Source organism: Pan troglodytes, chromosome 5 (assembly GCF_028858775.2).
Source record: "Pan troglodytes isolate AG18354 chromosome 5, NHGRI_mPanTro3-v2.0_pri, whole genome shotgun sequence".
In the NCBI taxonomy this organism is placed as follows: domain Eukaryota; kingdom Metazoa; phylum Chordata; class Mammalia; order Primates; family Hominidae; genus Pan; species Pan troglodytes.
Genome location: NC_072403.2, coordinates 141,468,802 through 141,488,837, shown reverse-complemented (window position 1 = coordinate 141,488,837; position 20,036 = coordinate 141,468,802). Strand labels below are relative to the sequence as shown.

The 20,036-nt window shown below is 38.3% G+C and overlaps 1 protein-coding gene across 1 annotated transcript in view; it reads left to right on the top strand.

Moving 5' to 3' along the window:
* Window positions 1–19,827, top strand: part of ARHGAP18 (Rho GTPase activating protein 18) — a 134,466-nt gene extending 114,639 nt beyond the window's left edge. The window contains exons 13-15 of the mRNA XM_001168191.8: window positions 11,849–11,973; window positions 15,831–15,892; window positions 17,356–19,827. Coding sequence (XP_001168191.2) covers window positions 11,849–11,973; window positions 15,831–15,892; window positions 17,356–17,447 — 279 coding nt within the window. The 3' untranslated portion in view covers window positions 17,448–19,827. The remainder of the gene's footprint in view (window positions 1–11,848; window positions 11,974–15,830; window positions 15,893–17,355) is intronic.
* Window positions 19,828–20,036: the final 209 nt, after the last annotated feature.

Genomic DNA, 20,036 nt, shown 5'->3' with positions numbered 1-20,036 from the left:
AATGGTTGGATTCTGGATTTTGTTTTGAAGTTAGAGCCATTGAGATTTCCTGATGGAAATCATGTAGGAGAACAAAAGAGGTCAAAAATGACTCTGATTTTTGGCCTGAGAAATTGGAAGGATGGTATTGCTTTCAATTTCATGACTTCAATTTAGGACATATTGAGTATGATGTCTATTGGACATTTAAGTGGGGATATTTGAAATGTTTGGAGAGAAAATCAGGTCATACTAACTGGCCACTTAGGTGCATAGAGAGACAGGGGCAGAGGGGAAGCAGGAGTGAGCCTTAAGAGAGATTGATAGCAAAGTTTCTATTCTGTGCATGACAGGGAACTGCTGAAAGGTGAAGGAAAGATTTGAGGGAGTGTAAGATTGGAGGGTAGGTAGGAGATGGTAGGTAATTTCCTTGTTGATGGGAGTATATAAATTGGTAGAGTTCTTCCAGAGAACAGTGGCATGTGGCAAAGTCCTGAAAGCCATGCTCTTCACTGGACTCAGATATTCCTCCAAAGAGAGTAATAGCATGAACATGCAAATATTTATGGTTAAGTTCATTGCCATTTTCTTATGCTGACCAAAATTAGAGATAATCCAAAAGAACAGAGGTGGCTAGTTAAATACATTATGGCATATCTATACAGCGAAATACCATGAAAGTGTACAAATGTGTATCTTGACATTGAAGAGATTCGTAATATGTTACTATGTGAAAAAAGAAGTTACAAGTCAGTGAATGGTGTAGTGCTATATTTTTAGGGGGTAATAGCTATGATTTTAATGCTTTGCAGAGGTCAGACACAATGCTAAACATTTTACAAATATTGTCTCATGTAATATTTATGGTAGTCTAATTGGGGTGTATTATTGTCTAATTTTTTTCAGATGAGGAAAGTGAGAATTAGCAATCTTAAAGTTACTAAGGTTATCTAGATAGAAATTAGTGGAGTTGGAATTTGAAACCAAATCTATATGACTTTAAATCCATGGACTCTTCACCATTATTCTCTGTTTCTCCATAGATCACAGAAGGACTCTAAGAAGGATATATACCAAAACTCTGGGCTTATGGGTGGTAATACAATGAACATGGATTACTGCTGTTATAAAATATGTTTTATATGTAGTTCTTAAAATGGTCCTGGGCTAGAGCCAAGGCCCAGTTGAGAATCGAAAGAAGTTTAGAATGTGAGCCAATAGGAACCCTGCAACATGTGGATACTGGTTGGATGTGAAGAATGTTGAAGAAGAAGGGAATCTAGAATGACTTGCCAAATTTTGCCTTGGGTGACTTTAGCATCAGGCAAAAGGGGGACAGACTTAAAAGTGAGTTTTTGACACTTTGGGTTAACGTGCTGTGTGAGTCGGCTACAGGGGCCTGAATTTCAAGGAACATCCAGCATTGGAGGCACACCTTTGGGATTAGCCTAGAGATTGTTGTTGAAGCCATAGAGTGGTTCATATTACACAAGGTGGATATATGGAGTAAGAAAATAAAGAGACAAAGAGAGATCTCTAGGGGATTCCAATATTTAAGTATGGGCCATTCGAGAAGAGCTGGTGAAGGAGGCTAGGAAATAATAGGAAGTAAGAGAAAGTTGAAGGATGTATATTTTCTCTGAAGCCCAGGCAGGAAGAGTAAAGTAAGTAAAAAGAGCTTGGTTAGTAGTGCCAAATGCTGCAGAGAGACTGAGTAAGGTTAACACTGGACAAAGGTTTTTGAATTTGAAGGTTAATTATTACTTTCCCCAAAGCACTGTCAATGGTAATTTATGGAAAAAGCTAGATTGCCAGGGATTGGAGAGTGAAAGAGATTATAGATCATAAACATTCTTCAAGGTAATATTTTTAAGAGGCTTTGACTCAATGCAGTGGCATGCACCTGTAGTCCCAGCTACTTGGGAGGCTGAACAGGAGGATCACTTGAGCCTAAGAGTTAGATGCCAGCCTGGGTAACACAGTGACACCCCTGTTAAAAAAATAATAATTTTGTATGCTATTAAAGCTAACCGTTTATAATTGGGCATTTGTATTATTAAGATGTGCTAGACTACACTAGTTAATTAATAATTTCAGCCAGGTTTTAAGATGTACTCAATTTACCTCATGAGGCAAATGTTTTTAGTGACTACAGCATACTGAGTGTTTGGTCCAAATGTAGATGTTCTTAAATATTAGTATGTCTTATCCATTAATTATAGTAGGAAGAAACAGTTGGAGGAAAAATAAGAAAATTGTAGACCATTAATAATAATCATTTTCTGATAGCCTTTAACTTGTCGGGATTGATAACACACACATCTACACCCACACATACACCTCAGAAGTCATGTGGGCTGAGGATATAGCCCCAGCTCTGCCACGAGTGAGTGTGACAAGTCATTTTACCTCTGTGGGCTTCAGTTTCTTTTATAAAATGATAGGGTAGGATCAGGTTAATGGTGTTTAACCAGAAGTTCACAATAGAGGCATCTGTGATATTTAATTTTTTAAAGGTTTGTTTATTTTTGGAGATAAGGTCTTGCTTTGTCACCCAGGCTGAAGTGCAATGGTGCAATCATGGCTCATTGTAACCTCAAAGTTGCAGGCTCAAGGGATCCTCCCACCTCAGCCTCATGAGTAGGTGGGACTACAGGCACGCATCACCATGCCTGGTTAATTTTTAAACTATTTTGTAGAGACAGGGTCTTGCTATGTTGCACAGACTGGTCTCGAACTCCTGGCATCAAGCGATCCTCCCTCCTCAGCCTCTCACACCTGGGATTACAGGTGTAAACCACTGCACCTGGGCTGGTAATATTATTTTAGAACAAAACAAAAAGCAAACCGTGATTGGGTGACTCGCTAGACCCACTGAGTCAGACTCCCAGGGTAGGACTTGGGCGTGTGTATTGTCTAAAAGCTGGAAGGGTAATTCCCTCTTCCTATTGGTGTGTTTGTGTGTGTGTATGCACATGTATATTTAATTTTATCATGAAACTTTTTTTTCACACACACGAGTAGAAAGAGTAGTACATGAGCCCCCCAAAACCTTTATCATCAACAATCAAACACATTTTTCTGATCTTGTTGCATCCTGTCTCCCACATGTTTTTTCCTTTTAGAATTTTAAAGGATATCTTATAATTACCTCAGATTGCATCTCTGCCTACTAAGAATGTGGGGGCAGCTTTGATGAACAATTGGTTGTGATTTGTTGACTCATCCAGGCCTCAGGGTTATTGTGACTTAGGTTTGTATGATGTTTCTTCTGCCATTCAAGCTCACCTCTCAAAGGGAGACTGTTCATTTATGAGAGTAAGGGTACAGAGTGGCTCTATGAGATTGTGTCAAAAATGCCATGCTGCTCACCACATCTGACCTCATAGGTCAAGGAAACAAAAGGCTTTATCTCATAGGGTTAATGTTAGTGTTAACTTGGGACATGCTAGTATCACACCCTTAATTTACCAGGGAGGAACTCAAGCTTTAGAGAGCTTACGTGACTTGCTGAAAGTTCCAGAATAATGTTGTCACATTTTAAAGTGTAGGGCTATGGATGTGAAAAAGAAATCTGTTGCTACCACTGGAAGAATCCTGGCATTGGCAGCAGTGCGGTGTAGATGCTGAGTTGTTTGTGGCCAGGGTTGCGTGCCTTTATGCACAACTCTGTTTAGAATTGCATCTCTGATTTCATTTAACAGCTCTCGCTGCAAAGCATTGTTGCAGGTATTGTTTCAAGCATCTGCTTTAGGTCTGGAAATAGTGTCTGGATTTACTTGGGGACCCAAGTGGAAAATCAGATTACAATATCAAGCACAAAATCTTATTTCTTTTTATGACATTCCCTGATTTTTAATACTGCATAAAAATACCACATTAAAAAAAATATTAGAACTTATGTCATTGGAAATTAAATTCTTATTAACTATGGAAGTTATTTTAAGCCTTTCTTTAAAATCCTCTGAATCTGTGAGTTGGATAAAAGTTTAAGGCATTTGGATAACAAAGATCCAATTATAATTAGCACATAGTTCAAGATAGTAGCGAATTCCTTTTATATCACCACTTCCCAGTATTGTCAGTTCAGACTAGGGTGATGAATATACCATTTTAGTTTAAGATACCTTGCTAAAATGTCCCTGTTTAATTTTCTAAAATATGTGTTATATCTGGCCTTCTTTTTGAAAAAGCTGTATTTCCAATTTGCCCTTTTGAAGATAAAAAGGGTTTTCTGTAGCATAAAAAATGTCAGCTTTACATTTAAATTAGCTTTCAATGAAAAAGAAAGAGACCTCTTTTACGGGTCTGACATTAAATTTCTAATCTCTAGAGTGCAAAAATATGAGCAATGCAGTGTTTTTATATACCTTATGAAAAAATGCTAAAATTGTTATTTAACCAGATAATAACAAAATCAGGTTTAGAAATACAAACTTCAGTTCAATATGTAAAACATGTGAAGACCATATGAGGTCATTTTCTCTATTTTAATAATCTTAGCATGCATAAGAAATTAACACTCTTGAAGTTGTAAAATCCTTTGTGACTTTTCTTTGATGGAGTGTTAGTCAAATACTGCCCTTCTCCAGTCCTGCTGTACCTCACATAACTGCAGTTCACAAGCACACTCCTCCCCTATCTCAATGGGAAAAAAAAAGCAGGAGACAGAGTGACAATTTTAGATTAAAACATGTGAAAGAGAAGGGTTATAAAGATCATGCTGTGTACAGATTCAGTTATTATTATGGCTCAAGTTAAGAACAGACTGGCTTAACGATCAGGCATGTTGTATCTTTTCAAAGCTTGGCAACTCAATGTAATTAGTATACTAATAACTTCAGTATTCGATACAGCATGATTCTAGTACTTAATAGTGGTTTTCATACACCATTTAAATGATGGCTTTGGCATAATTTATTGTTTATCATCTTTGTAAATATCATTTGGCCTTCCTTGTCAAGATATCCAGCAAAAACTTCCCAGAAACAACTTTAACTCTTTAGCTTTACCATTATATATACTGGTTAAACTCGTTTCTTCTTCAGAGATAAAGAGCATTGTATATCCATATTGAGTCAAACTCTCAATCTCTGTATTGTTGTAAGAATTTGGATGGGATGAATCACTACAGAAATAAACAAGCTGAGAAATGTTCATATCCCATAGACACAGAAACCACACACACACTTTCTCTCCCTGCCATAGAATACAGGTTCTCTAGCGGTCAGAGAATGTCAGCCTAGGAAGGTTTAATGAAAACCATGTACCATTGTTGGTTTAATGAAATGCTTTCCAAGGATATTGATATTCCAGCTCTTTGTGAAATGAGTCAAAATGACTACAGTTTGTAGCTTGGGAAGGGTTCTTGTTGAGCTCAAAGGTGGCTTAACCTCATCCTCTGCTCATTGAGGGAAAGGGATGTGGGAAATGTTTTTATTTCATAGCCAGAAGGAATCTGTAGGAGAGTACTCATGCTGCTTCCCATCTTGGCAAAAACCAGCCTGTGTACCCCATAATATGTCAATTACCTAACATTACACATATACATGAAAACCCCCAATTGCCCCCAGAAGCTAGTATCTTGGGACTCTTCTATTAAAACTCTTAACTATCAGAAAGATCCTAGCTTCCTGGGTCAGATGTGGTGCTTTCTGTGCAAGTCCTTTTACCACCCTGAACTCAACACCTCATTTCATAAGGAAGCATGGCATGGTCATACTCCCCAAAGCTATGGTACCTGAGCTCATTTAGAAAGCATTAAGTTGTCACTCAATATTGAGGGTCAACTTGATTGGATTAAAGGATGCAAAGTATTGTTCCTGGGTGTGTCTGTGAGGGTGTTGCCAAAGAAGATTAATATTTGGGTCAATGGACTGGGAGAGGCTTGGTGGGCACCATCTAATCAGCTGCCAGCATGGCTAGAATAAAAGCAGGCAGAAGAAAGTGGAAAGAACAGACTTGCTGAGTCCTCTGGCCTTCATCTTTTTCCTGGCTGGATGCTTCCTGCTCTGGAACATTGGACTCCAAGTTCTTCAATGTTTGGACCCTTGGACTTACACCAATGGTTTACCAGGGGCTGTCTGACCTTCAGCCACAGACTGAAGGCTGCACTGTCAGCTTCCCCACTTTTGAGGTTTTGGGACTCGAACTGGCTTCATTTCTCCTCAGCTTGCAGACGGCCTATTGTGGGACTTCACCTTGTGATCGTGTGAGTCAATACTCCTTAATAAACTCATCTATGCTATGAGTTCTGTCCTTTTCGAGAACCACGACTAATACAGATATTGGTACCGATAGAGTGGGGTGCTGCTATAAAGATACCTGAAAATGTGGAAGTGATTTTGGAACTGGGTAACAGGCAGAGGTTGGAACCGTTTGGAGGGCTCAGAGGAAGATAAGAAAATGTGAAAGAGTTTGGAACTAGAGACTTGGAGGACTCAGAAGACAGGAAGATGTGGGAAAGTTTGGAACTTCCTAGAGACTCATTGAATGGCTTTGACCAAAATGCTGATAGTGTTGTGGACAAAAAAGTCCATGCTGAGGTGGTCACAGATGGAGATGAGGAACTTGTTGGCAACTGGAATAAGGGTGATTCTTGCTATACTTTAGCAAAGAAACTGGTGGCAATTTGACTCTGCCCTAGAGATCTGTGGAACTTTGAACTTGAGAGAGATGATTTAGGGTATCTGGTGGAAGAAATTTCTAAGCGGCAAAGCATTGAAGGGGAAGCAGAACATAAAAGTTTGGAAAATTTGCAGCCTGACAATGTGATAGAAAAGAAAAACCCATTTTCTGGGGAGAAGTTCAATCCCACTGCAGAAATTTGCAGAAGTAACAAGGAGCTAAATGTTAATCACCAAGACAATGGGAAAAATGTCTACAAGGCATGTCAGAGACCTTCAAGGCAGCCCTTCCCATCACAGAGAGGCCTAGGAGGGTGAACTGGTTTGCTGTGCCAGGCCCAGGGCTCCCCTTCTCTACACAGCCTCAGGACATGGTGCCCTGAATCCCAGCTGCTTCAGCTCCAGCCATGGCTAAAAGGGGCCAAGGTACAGCTCGGGCCATTACTTCAGAGGGTGCAAACCCCAAGCCTGGCAAGTTTACATGTGGTGTTTAGTCTGTAGGTACACAGAAGTCAAGAATTGAGGTTTGGGAACCTCCGCCTAGATTGTAGAGGATGTATAGAAATGCCTGGATGTCCAGGCAAAATTTGCTGCAGGGGCAGAACCCTCATGGAGAACTGCTGCTAAGGCAGTGCAGAAGGGAGATGTGGGGTTGGAGCCCCCACACAGAGTCCCCACTGGGACACTGCCTAGTGGAGCTATAAGAGGAGGGCCATTGTCCTTCAGACCCCAAGATGGTAGATCTGCTGACAGCTGTTGCTATGTGCCTGGAAAGGCTGCAGACACTCAACATCAGCCTGTGAAAGCAGCCGGGAGGGGGTCTGTACCCTGCAAAGCCACAGGGGCAGAGCTGCCCAAGGCTGTTAGAGCCTACCTCTTGTATCAGCATGACCTGAATGTGAGACATGGAGTCAAAGAAGATCATTTTAGAACTTTAATATTTGGTTAGGCTGGGCATGGTGGCTCATGCCTGTTATCCCAGCACTCTGGGAGGCCAAGGCGGGTGGATCACTTGAGGTCAGGGGTTCAAGACCAGCAGCCAACATGGTGAAACCCCATCTCTATTTAAAATACAAAAATTAACTGGGCCTGGTGGCACACACCTATAATCTCAGCTACTCGGGAGGATGAGGCAGGAGAATCGCTTGAACCCAGGAGGCAGAGGTTGCAGTGAGCTGAGATCACACCATTACACTCCAGCCTGGGTGAAAAAGCAAGACTCCATTGCAAAAAAAAAAAAAAGATTTCGTGACTTCCCTGTTGGATTTCGGACTTGCGTGGGGCCTGTAGCCCCCTTGTTTTGGCAAGTTTCTCCCATTTGGAATGGGTGCATTTGCTCAATGCCTGTACCCCCATTGTATCTGGGAAGTAACTAACTTGGTTTTGATTTTGCAGGCTCATAGGTGGAAGAGACTTGCCTTGTCTCAGATGAGGCCTTGGACTTGGACTTTTGGGTAAATGCTGGAATGAGTTAAGACTTTGGGGGACTGTTGGAAAGGCATGATTATGTTTTGAAATGTGAGGACATGAGATTTTGGAAGGCTGGGGATGGAATGATACGGTTTGGCTGTGTCCCCACCCAAATCTCATCTTGAATTCTAGTTCCCATAATCCCCATGTGTTGTGGGAGGCACCTGGTAGGAGGTAATTGAATCATGGGGGTGGTAACCCTTATGCTGCTGTTCTTGTGATAGTGAGTGAGTTCTCATGAGATCTGATGGTTTTATAAGGGGCTTTTCCCCCTTTGCTTGACATTTCTCTCTCCTGCTGTCCTGTGAAGAGGTGCCTTCTGCCATGATTGTAAGTTTCCTGAGGCCTCCCTAGCCATGAGGAGCTATGAATCAATTAAACCTCTTTTCTTTATAAATTACCTAGTCTTGGGTATTTCTTCATAGCAGCACGAGAGGAGACTAATACATTCAGCTCTTCATGAGATGTGTTGGAGGGGAAAAGAGACTACATCCCCAAGTAGATACATGCTAATGTTAGTAACTCTGGCTTTTCTCTTTGGCTCTCTACAGAAGTAAGTGACTGAATTATCTCTTGTAACACACTTAATTCCTTTTCTCTGCTTTCTTTCCCTTCCTGTCTTTTCTTGATAGTGGAGGGAATACCATATGGTGGATAGAGGCAACTTAACTTGTTTCTTTTAGACATTGTTCCTAAGATGAATTTTTGCCATTAAGGAAATACCCCTTGGCATACTTTCTTTTATTCTAGAGACATTTTGCTTTGTTTATGTTATCATTATTAGTAAAAACGAACAAAAAATAAGTAATTTTGAATGATTCATTTAATCATTAAACATTGATGGGTAGCTACAGATATGAGTCAGATATGTGGCATACAACCAGAATACAGGTCATATAGTAGGACCCTTTTGAAGGAGAGTCAGCAGAATGAAGAGATTCCTTTTGACTCTGTGGAGCATGGAAGGTTCCATGGAGTTTGAGGTATTTGAGCTGAGCCTTGAAAATGGTTAGCAGAGAGATATTTGGGAGGGGGAGTAGAGCGTACACAAAGATAGGAAAGCTTGGAGTGCTGCTGGGCCTTTTGATCCAAACAGTAGAAGGTTCTACAAGAAATAGTGGGGGGAAAGGCCAGGAGCTGACTAAGATTGCCATATCCCTGAACTCTTTATGGTAATATATTATTTTCTGAATCATTTTGGTTTTGCAACTCATTTATTATGGACTTTCTGTATATAAAAACTTAATCCAGTCATCTTCACTTTAAATGTCAGTGTAGATTTGGCTGCCTTCTTCTAGGGCTGGGTAAGATGTGATTCTGGGAACAATTTCTGTCCCTGATAAACCTATATATAAGGATATTTGACACTATGACTTAACCAGGATTTCCTAACTTTTAACCTCAATATAAAGTGCATGGCTATCTGCAAACTCTAGCCTGCCGTTCAAGTCCCTCCACAATAGTAAATAATATTTATTTACTATTGTTTTATAAGTAAAACAATAGTCATAATAATAGTGATTAACAGAATCCAAAATACCAATATTGTTGTGCTTACTGAGTAGACAAGGTGGATTAGGGTTTTATGAGCACAGTCTCAGTGCTTCAGATGTTGCTATTACAATTTTCAGTCTAATGTTAAAGGTGTTCATGCCACTGATTATTTTCCACCTCCTACGAGGCAACAAATAGGTGAGGCCATGCGAACAGCTTAAATGGCCATAGTGGGAAATAACCTAGAGTTCAAACCCAAGGGAGAAGTTCATGGAGTCGCTGAGTTGTATGTTACACCATTGATTTAATAACTGCTTTGTACCACATGAAATGCCCCATCCATTGCAAGAAGCAGCATGTGTTCCAAAGTGTTCTAAGTGAAAATAAAGCCTGTCACAGAATCAAGGACAAAGGGAAATTATACTTGTATCCTAGGGATGAGGTCAAGGTCATAGACTAAAGTATCAATAAGTCAAAAAACCAAGCCAAGGATTCAGGCTGGATGGAAAGATGAAGCAGGAATTGAGGGGTGTGGGCACAGGTTGGAATTGGGGGCTTGGAATTGGGAGGTTGGAATTAGGTTGTCCTTCACAGATTGAATTGAGCATAATATGTCCTGCAAGAGAAGGTAGAGGAGGATGCTATGACCAAGTTTAGCCCAGCAAAGTCATGAGTGTAAGGCCCTGGAAGGCTTTGTCCATTTTTGTTCAGGTTTGGAGTAATGTGTTCTGTGGCCCTTCACTGACTGGTCAGAGGAAGGAGGCAGGTGGGGCACCACCCACTCTGCAGCAGGATTTCTGAGGTTGATGGTCAGGTCCTTTGTGATACCTTTGCAGGTCTAGCTGTTGTTTGCAGTCCGTGGCCTTCCACAATCCCATACTCACTGTACAGTCTTATATCGTGTTGCTTCTTTTCCTTGTTATTCCCACACTAAATCTCTGATATTACTGAGCAGCAATATTAAATCTTTTAGGGTACCTACATTTTTATAGAGCCTGATTCTAAAGGTATATTATTTGTGTTGAACTTTGAAAGAAATCAAATTAGTGGCATCTGTTGTATATCTCTGCTCAATGTTTATTTTATTTTATTTTTATTTATTTATTTATTTTTGAGATGGAGTCTCACTCTGTCTCCCAGGCTGGAGTGTGTCTCAGCTCACTGCAACCTCTGCCTCCTGGGTTCAAGCAATTCTCCTACCTCAGCCTCCCGAGTAGCTGGGATTACAGGTGGGCGCCACCACACCCAGCTAATTTTTGTATTTTTAGTACAAACATGGTTTCGCCATGTTGGCCAGGCTAGTCTCAAACTCCTGAGATGTTTATTTTTTAAAAAAACAATTCAAGACCATGTACATTAAAAAAAAAAAAAGGACATGATATTGTGGGCACAAAGTTATGCAGTAAAGGACTTGTTTCTTATTTATTACTGGGTAAGTAAACCTAGTACAATATCTGGTACTCAGTAGATGCTTAATAAATTTTGGTTCAATTGAACAGGGTATTTGTATTATTTAAAGCATTATCTTTTGAACATGATTTGTGCGTGCTGTTTATTCTAAGGTCTAAGTCATAATGGTTATAAATAATAGTATTTATTTTAGCAAAACCCTTTAGGAATTAATTAAGACTAATATTTCTAACGCTATAGCTGACATTTTGGTATTACAAACCTCATAAACTTTCACTGGTATCCTCGAATCCATAAAATGTTTTTCACATCCATGGGCAAAAGATTTAGAAAGGGGTCATCGTAAGTTCAAAGTGTGTAGCCAAAAAGCATGAGCTCATTAACCAAATGGGGAACAGACAATAAAAATAGAAAAGTGTGTTTCTTTTTTATGAAACATTCAGAGACAAAAAAATTTTGTGAAATTTTGTGAATGTCCAGGAAGATTTTTCAAATGCACATACTGCAATAGCACACAGAGTAACTTCTTTCTGATTCAATTTCATAAATTGCTACATGAAGAAGCACCCTCTAGTAGATAATACTCAGAAATCAGCACTTAATATGGCAGTAATGGTTATTGCTGTCATTCTTTACATCTTTAAAAATAATTAAGCATTACTGCACAGGCATTATAAAGTTCCCCTATCACCATTAAGAGGATATTTGAGGTTTGATGTAATTTGGCAAATTACATTATACAGTAGTTAAGGTTTTTATGTAGTGAAGTAAAATGCGTAGTAGTTAAGCACACTTACTATATAATGCATTGTAGAGTTACACGTTCCAGCTGCTGCCAGCTTTGTTCCAGTGTCATTATTGCTTTGCAGGCTGACGTTCCTCAGGGAGTGATTCGAGTGCAAGCTCCCCATCTTTCGAAAGTTTCCATGGCAATACAGCTAACTGAAGAACTAAAAGCCAGTGATGTACTTGCCAGGTTTCTCAGCCAAGAAAGGTAGAGGCCTGTTTTGTGTTAATTATTCCATGGCATAAGTCACTTGCTCTCTCTCTCTCGCCTTCGCTGCTTCTTCTTCTTCCTTTTTTTTTTTTTTTTTTTTTGTTTTAATTGTGGGGTAGTATGAAATGCTTAAAAATATTGTCTTCTCAGCAGAAGAGAACAGCAGACTTAACCATTAGACTGTTGGAATGAGTTTAGTTCGTTTGATGTGGCTTGTGTTCAGATTGAGCCTGATTCAAGCAGGATTTCTGAGTGTTCCTTCACTGGGCCTGTGATGGGCTTGCCAAGCGAGACCACTCAGTATTCTTTCCAGGATATGTTGATTGGAGGTTAATTACTGTTTGTAGGCTGTAAGGAAAATTACTAATTAGGATGCAGTGGCATTAAAATAAAGAAAAGAGACAACTTTTTCTATGAAATATAATGGATTTCAAAATGGTCAAATTTAAAAACAAACCATAAAGAATTGAAAGAGGAAAACCAGGCCTTTGAGCGCTGAAGTCTCAAGGGGAGGACATACCATCCTCATTAAGGACAACAGGTCCTTCATCTATATTTTGGAGTTGATGGGGCAGGGAGAGTCATTTGAAAGCTGCTAGCATCCCTCTTACTATATTAGAGTATGCCCTTTCCAGAACACTTTGCAGTGTCTTTTCTTATATTTTAGAGATTCTAACAAGTATATTGTATTTTCAGGTTTTGCCCTTTGAATTCTTTCTTTTAGCTGAAGTCATGTTTTCATGCCTCCTCCAGCCTCATTTTCAGTCACTGAAATAGACTAAATGTTTAAAAACAGAGGGACATCCAGGGCATTGGCATCTCAGTTTACGAATACTCTGTCTTGGTCTTTCATCGAATTTAATCTCCTCATTCTAACATTTGGGGGCTTCAATCAAGCTTTCTGCTAAAGCACAAGGCCTTAAACAGAACAGAAATATATTAAATACTTCTAGTACCATAATTGGAAGGGGAGATATAAACATATATTTTAAAGTACCTTCCCATAGGGTTTATAAATTGGGAGAAAGGATGTATCTGTGCAGCTAACAGATGGTGATGAAATGAGAGAGAGGCTTATTGGTAATATCTAGGCTTCAATAAGCCAGTGTAAACTTCCCTCAGAACAGCACTCTGAAGTAAGTGCTATTATTACGTCTGCTTCACTGATAAGAAAACAGAGATTTACAAGGTCACACATTTTTCATAGGTGGTAGAGCTGGAATTCTAAATCTGTGGTTTCCCTCCAAAGGTAGTCCCTTAACCATTCTCCACACTGGCTGGAGGATCTACAGAGCATCATAGATCTGGGAACCACTAGTGCAGAGACTGAGAGTAGATGTGTTTTTGGAGATTATGTCCTGAGGGCAGTTGGAAGATCTCAGATGTCTTTGCTCCCTATATTGTCTTGCAGTTTCTGCAAAGTCAATCCACATCCTCTCTGCTCCCTACCTTGACTTAGTAGATACTAACTTTTGCCATTCTTCCCACCAGCCATGCTCTCATTCTCTCCCAGAACGTGTACCTGAAGACCTGGCCAGACTTCAGATATAAGCAGCTCTTTCCAGCCAGACACAGTTAATTTACATTTACTTTCAGGACCCAAGTGCTCAATTTAGTCTGTACTTTTGTTCCTCTACTTGCTAATAATATGAGACTATGAAGCTGTACCCCACATTCAACTGTGACTTTAATATTTAAGGTATAGCATGAAAACAATCATAGTCATATTGTTATAGAAAGCACCAGCTGTGACAACTATTGTCTGACAAATTTGGATTTTCTGCTTGTGGTGTTTGTATTAAATAAGCATTTGCTACCCCCGGAGCAGGGTATCTTCTTCCCGCTCTTCCTCCTATTCCTTCTCCACCTAGATGGAAGTCTGGTAAACTTCTCCATTTACCTCACTTCCGCCCCCAGTCCTCAGCCCCTTTCCTTATGCTTGGGGATGCAATCTGGATTTCAAAGCTAACTATTTCTGTTTCACCTTCAGCTAGTTTTTATCATCTCTTTAAGTATCAAGTTCCTCATTTGTAAGAATGGACCAGAATAGCATCTATTATTGTAATTAACTAGGAAAATGACCATGCAGCCTATAGCACTGTCTGGGCCGCATAGTAAGTGTAATTCTCAGTAAATGTTTATATATTTCTTCCACCACATTCCTGTGCTTCTTCCATTTGTATTCCACCTGTGCTGGGGCAGGTAGAAACTCTGTATCCTTCCATTCTTTTTCTCCCCCACCTCCTCAACTGAAGCCAATGGACACATGAATCATATACAATATATGTATAATAAATCGCACATTCATTCATTCTTTGGTAAAGGATTGTTGCCTTTAATGATGAATTTGTTGATTAGCATTATGCAAAAATCTGAATATACCAGGAAATCTAGTTCCTGTTTCTTTAAAGTAGAGCACAGGTACTTGAGAATCAGTCTGACAGCAATATCTAACTAGATGTTTTTATTTAAGTCAAGTCTCCTGAAACATTGAATTTGGTTTTCACAGAAATAGGGACTCTCTTTAGACCTATAGTTGATTGTGTTATGTACTAGATTAAAAACAAAAATAATAATGATTAAATTATTTAATTTAAAAGATAAACCTACACTGTAGTTGGAAACAAAGTGGATCAGATGCAGTGCAGCAGGTGGAACATAGCGTGAGGGCCCAGAGAGCCCTGAGTGTCCAGTGTGCCAGGGACACAGGGCAGGGAGAGAAAGGAGGAGAACCAGATGAGCCATTCCATGGGTGGTGAGGAGCGCTGCTGCTGTACCATGCTCTTCCTAATGGCTTGAATACAAGTCAGACCTGATTTTCTCTTCTCAGTTCCAGAGAGTGTGTCTTCAGGGCCTTATCTCAGTGGTCCACTAACCTTGCCATGCTTCAGAATCCACTATAGAGCATTTGAAAAGCAGTTTCTTGGGCTTTATCCTAGACCAGTTAAATCTGAATTTCTAGAGCTCTCCATCTGAATTTTTAGCAGGTTTCTCAGGTAATTCTTTTACAGAAAGATAATGACATAATTTGCTTCCACTCTGAGGGTCTGTGCTGCCCTCATTTGCACAACTGACAGAAGAGAATGGCTTATTCTTTTTTTTTTCTTTTTGGAGACAGGATCTCATTCTGTCACCCAGGCTGGAGTGCAGTGGCACAATCTCAGCTCACTGCAACATCCATCTCCTGGGCTCAAGCAGTCCTCCCACCTCAGCCTCCCAAGTAGCTAGGATCACAGGCACTCACTACCATGCACGGCTAAATTTTTTGCATTTTGGGTAGAAATGGGGTTTTGCCATGTTGCCCAGACTGGGCTCAAGCGATCTACCTGCTTTGGCCTCCCAAAGTGCTGGGATTACAGGCATGAGCCTTCACACCCAGTCAGAAGCATGTCTTATTCTTCACATGCATCTTGCACACTACTGGAGTTGTCAGCACAGCAAACCCATGATAAATACTTATTGAAGAAGCGTAATGTGAAAACTAAGGTGGAAACATTTAATAGTTTTATGAGGACCATTTTGGCTTGTATACAAAGTGGATAATCATATTAATAATTTCATTGGCAGCTGAAATGTTACATTAACTTTTCTTTTGAATTTTACAAATTTAGATACTGGTTTACTATTTTGCCTTCAGATGTATAATTCCATTTGTTTATTTTAATTTACAGGTGTGATACTTTTATTACCTATTGGGTACATTTAACAGATGGGAAAATACAAACGTGTAGATAATTACAGTGTGTCTAAGTTATGAATTTTCCATACCAGCCAGAATTCCCCAAGCACATTAAAGTGATTTACTTGCAAGCTGTTTGATGATACAACTAATCGGTTTGTTTTGTCCCTCATAGTGGGGTTGCCCAGACTCTCAAGAAAGGAGAAGTTTTTTTGTATGAAATTGGAGGAAATATTGGTAAGCACTTTTTTTTCTCTTTGCATTTTATATGCTGTTTTGATATTGCCAGTGGTTATTATTTCTGTCTTTGGAGGAAGAACAGGAAATTAGAAGTAAAATATACCATGCTTTAGATAAGTTGCTGAATATTGTAGATTTCTTTAATGGTTTGACCTTTCTCTTCAGGCTCTGTTTGAGCGCCTGTACAAATGCCTGTCTATGTTCAATTTCAGCAAAGGCAAGTTCCCTATACAGTAAGAATAACTCCTGGAATGGTTAATGATGCAAGTTTTTCAAAACTCTCTTCTTTTTAATATACTCATGTCACATAGTAAAGGAAGTAGTTGAGCTTATATAAGGCTAAGATAACACTTTATTATAGTACAGTATTAGATATTTTTAGTAAAAGCAGATTTACTTTTGCCATAGTTGATTTCCTGCTAAATTTTATACACATGCACACACACTCAAATTCACATTAGTAATTTAAAAAATGGAATGAATTAATTTTGACCATGTTTTATATTTTACCCTTTTGTAATTATCAGTGAGTCTTAACCATCTCTTTTTAAAAATTTAAAATAATCTTTTTTTCTTTTTTGACTCTTGGAAATGGTAAGGGTAAAATTATTAAGAAATAAATGAAATCATGTTAAGTTCAAAATAGTAATTAAAAATAATTTTGCAATAAATTTTGTAGGATGTTTTTGTGGGAATTAAAAATGTTAGTAAATATTAAAAGTTAAATATAGGAATGTGAAGGTTTATTCTTAAATAGGCCACGACACTAGAAACCTGGAATTGTTAACTCTATTAGTAAAGGTTATTTAAATATTAATAGATTTGATTTCTTATTTTCCTTTTAGATCTTGGGAATTAAGTGTAGTTTCTTAGGTGGATTCAAAACCATTGCCCCTCCTAATAAGATGATTAAGCTTTTAAGGAACTATTTAAAAGCCTATCATACAAAGTATTTTCAGCTTCCTAAATTAATTTGAAACCTATTCATTTGGAGAAAGACTACCAAATTTATTTTTCCAATTGTTGGCCAATTCTTACAATATTTTGAGAAACAGGAAAGAATGAGAAGTTTTTATTATTATTATTATTTGTTTTGTTTTGGAGACAGTGTCTGCCTCTGTCACCCAGGCTGAAATGCAGTGGCGCAATCTCAGCTCACTGCAACCTCCACCTCCTGAGCTCAAGCCATCCTCCCACCTCAGCCCCCTGAGTAGCTGGGACTACAGGTGCAAGCCACCATGCCTAGCTAATTTTTGTATTTTTTGTAGAGACGGGGTTTCATTATGTTGCCCAGGCTGGCCTCAAACTCCTGATCTCAACCAGTCTGCCCACCTCGGCCTCCCAAAGTAGAATAAGTATTTTGAAGTCCAAGACTTAAGAGTTAAATAATTAAGCTTAAGTTTAAAATTGCTTACCAATCTACCTGCTGTATTAAACTGACACAACATCTATTTTAACAGGGGAACGCTGCCTTGATGATGACACTTACATGAAGGATTTATATCAGCTTAACCCAAATGCTGAGTGGGTTATAAAGTCAAAGCCATTGTAGAAGACTTAACAAGCTGCAGATAACCATGTGGACTTCTGTCATAATTCTTGCTGAGTCAAGAGTGTAAATAAAAGAAATGGCAGGACTCATATTATTCAGTTGTACTCAAGTATTTAAAAATGACTCTCTTAAGCCTTAAAAAGTCATAGATTTGTGCTGCTGCCAGAATTATATTAATTATTATTAATGTTATTATTAGAAACAAAATTTCTGGAGTGAGAGTAAAGAGGCTTAGTTTGTGGGCAGTTTTCATATGCTCTGTGAAATGTGTCCAGATGTGACATAGTTTTTTTTTTTTAATATGTGAAAATGTCTTCTCTTCCCACTCTTTTCTCCTAAAATCATATATACTGTAATATATGCTCTGTCACCTCTATTACCTCCTCACATCTACCCTTTCCCAGTTAGGTTTGCTTTTTGACCAAAAAGATAACAAATACCAGGTATGGCAAGTTGTGAAGACAGCACATTAAAACATACCTAATTTCACAGTATTCCTGTCACGACAGAATGTTAGTATTCATCTCTTTGAATCATTTGCTCAAATAATAACCTTCCACCTTTTCCTGATGTATCATAGGAAGTGATTTGCATTTTTTTTCAGTTCATCTGACTTATGTTCACAGAACTGTATCAGTGATCAAGAAAATAGGACTGTCAGAAGCTGCCAGTTATTACTGAACCATTAAATACTTATATACTAAGAATAAAGAAAATATACCCATGTGAAATAATAATTGGATTATGGATAACAGGAGAGTGAAAGCCAAAGCACTTTCTGTCTACTGTACTCTTCTAAATGGAATTTTAAAAGTCATAGCTGGCTTTACGTGTTGTCGTATTAGCATTATAAATATGCATGATAGTATAATCCAGTAATGGTTGAAGAATGTATTTTACTTAAAGAGGGATTTTTTTTTTTAAGTCCTGAATAAGTCTACTGGAAGAATTATTCTTCTGGGTGAAAAAGCTTTTGTTTGTGTTCTTATTTTAAATAATCGGAGTCAATTTCTTAAAATCTTCTCGAAAGTACTATTCCCAGGGATTTTAATGCACAAACCATATTGTGACAAGAGATGAGCCTCTGTACTGTAAATAAGAGAAATGAAGTAGAGAAATGTTAAATATTTTATGAGTTTAGAATATAGTAAATAAAAGGTGATGTAAATGAATGCCGCACAAACGGTGTTCATGATACTTTTAATAGTACTTTAGGAAAAATAACACATTCTCAGAAGCTCTTGATGTCTCTAATGAAGGGGGGGAATGCTGTTAATGAGAACAGTCATAAATTTTTAGCATATAATTACAAGAACAGCCTGTGGATATGATCACTTAAATAATTTTGTGGTGATTCGTGCCATTGCTTTTTTATTTAAAAGAAAATTTTGTAATTAAATGCCTTTTTCTAAATTATCTTCTCTTGGAATCATTACTTTTAATCCTACGTGTTTATGAGTATTTTTGCTTTTTCTTTATTAATATTGAGAAATGGACTTTTTTGTTATTAAAAGTCACCTCTGTTTTCTATTTTCTTTGTAATTTTTAAAGTAGGAAGATGTCAGAGATGTAAATATGTTTTCGTCTTTAGTTTTTTTTCCTTTTACAAATTTTTATTCTTTAGGATTTTCAAAATACAGTTTAGTCTGTTTCTTTGACAATATGTATTAATTTCCCAATTAGCAAAATGGTACTTATTAGTGGGTTGAAAACAATTAATAATATAAAAGAAAAATTAAGTGCTTAAAACATTTTAGGAGTATACAACTTCAAAAAAAAAGATAGCAGTGAGGATAATGATTTAAGTAAAAGGTTGTCTGAAGCATATGCCAACTAAATTTCACAACGTTTGCTACCTACCTGAAAAGGAGGGTCAGGAGGGAGACACAACATATTTTTGATCATGAAAAAGTATCTTAATTTTAAAAAAGTGAAAATGCCATTTTATTTTGAATCCCTTTTAGAACTCATGACCCAAGTTCATCAATGTTGAGTAATATCACGTTTAAATAACCAAAAAATATGGACTTTAAAAAATCTTAAATTTTTTAGAGACAAGGTCTTGCTCTGTTTTCCAGATTGGAGTACAGCAGTGCATTCGCGGCTAACTGCAGCCTCAAGCACTGGGGCTCAAGCAAACCTCCTGCCTCAGCCTCGTGAGTAGCTAGGACCACAGGTGCATGCCACCATGCCTGGCTCTAAAGAGAAAAAAAACTTGATACCATAAAGCCTTGAATATAAATATCCTGATGTTAACCTACTGCTTTTGCTGTGATTTTTTTTCCTTAGTGAGTTTTAAATCTCAGACTAGATTTTTATTTGATTTTCTGTGTGTGTATGAGACAAAATAAAAATAAATATATTTGCCTTGAGTTTAAAACATTTGAATTCTTAAAGGAGGACTGGTTGTCCTGGTAACGTTGGTGATGCTCTTTTCTGAAAGAGGCTTCATTAATCTGTTCTCACACTGCTAGGAAGAAATACCTGAGACTGGGTAAGTTATAAAGAGGTTTAATTGACTTACATGGCTGGGGAGGCCTCAGGAAACTTACAATCATGGCAGAAGGGTAAGCAAACATGTCCTTCACA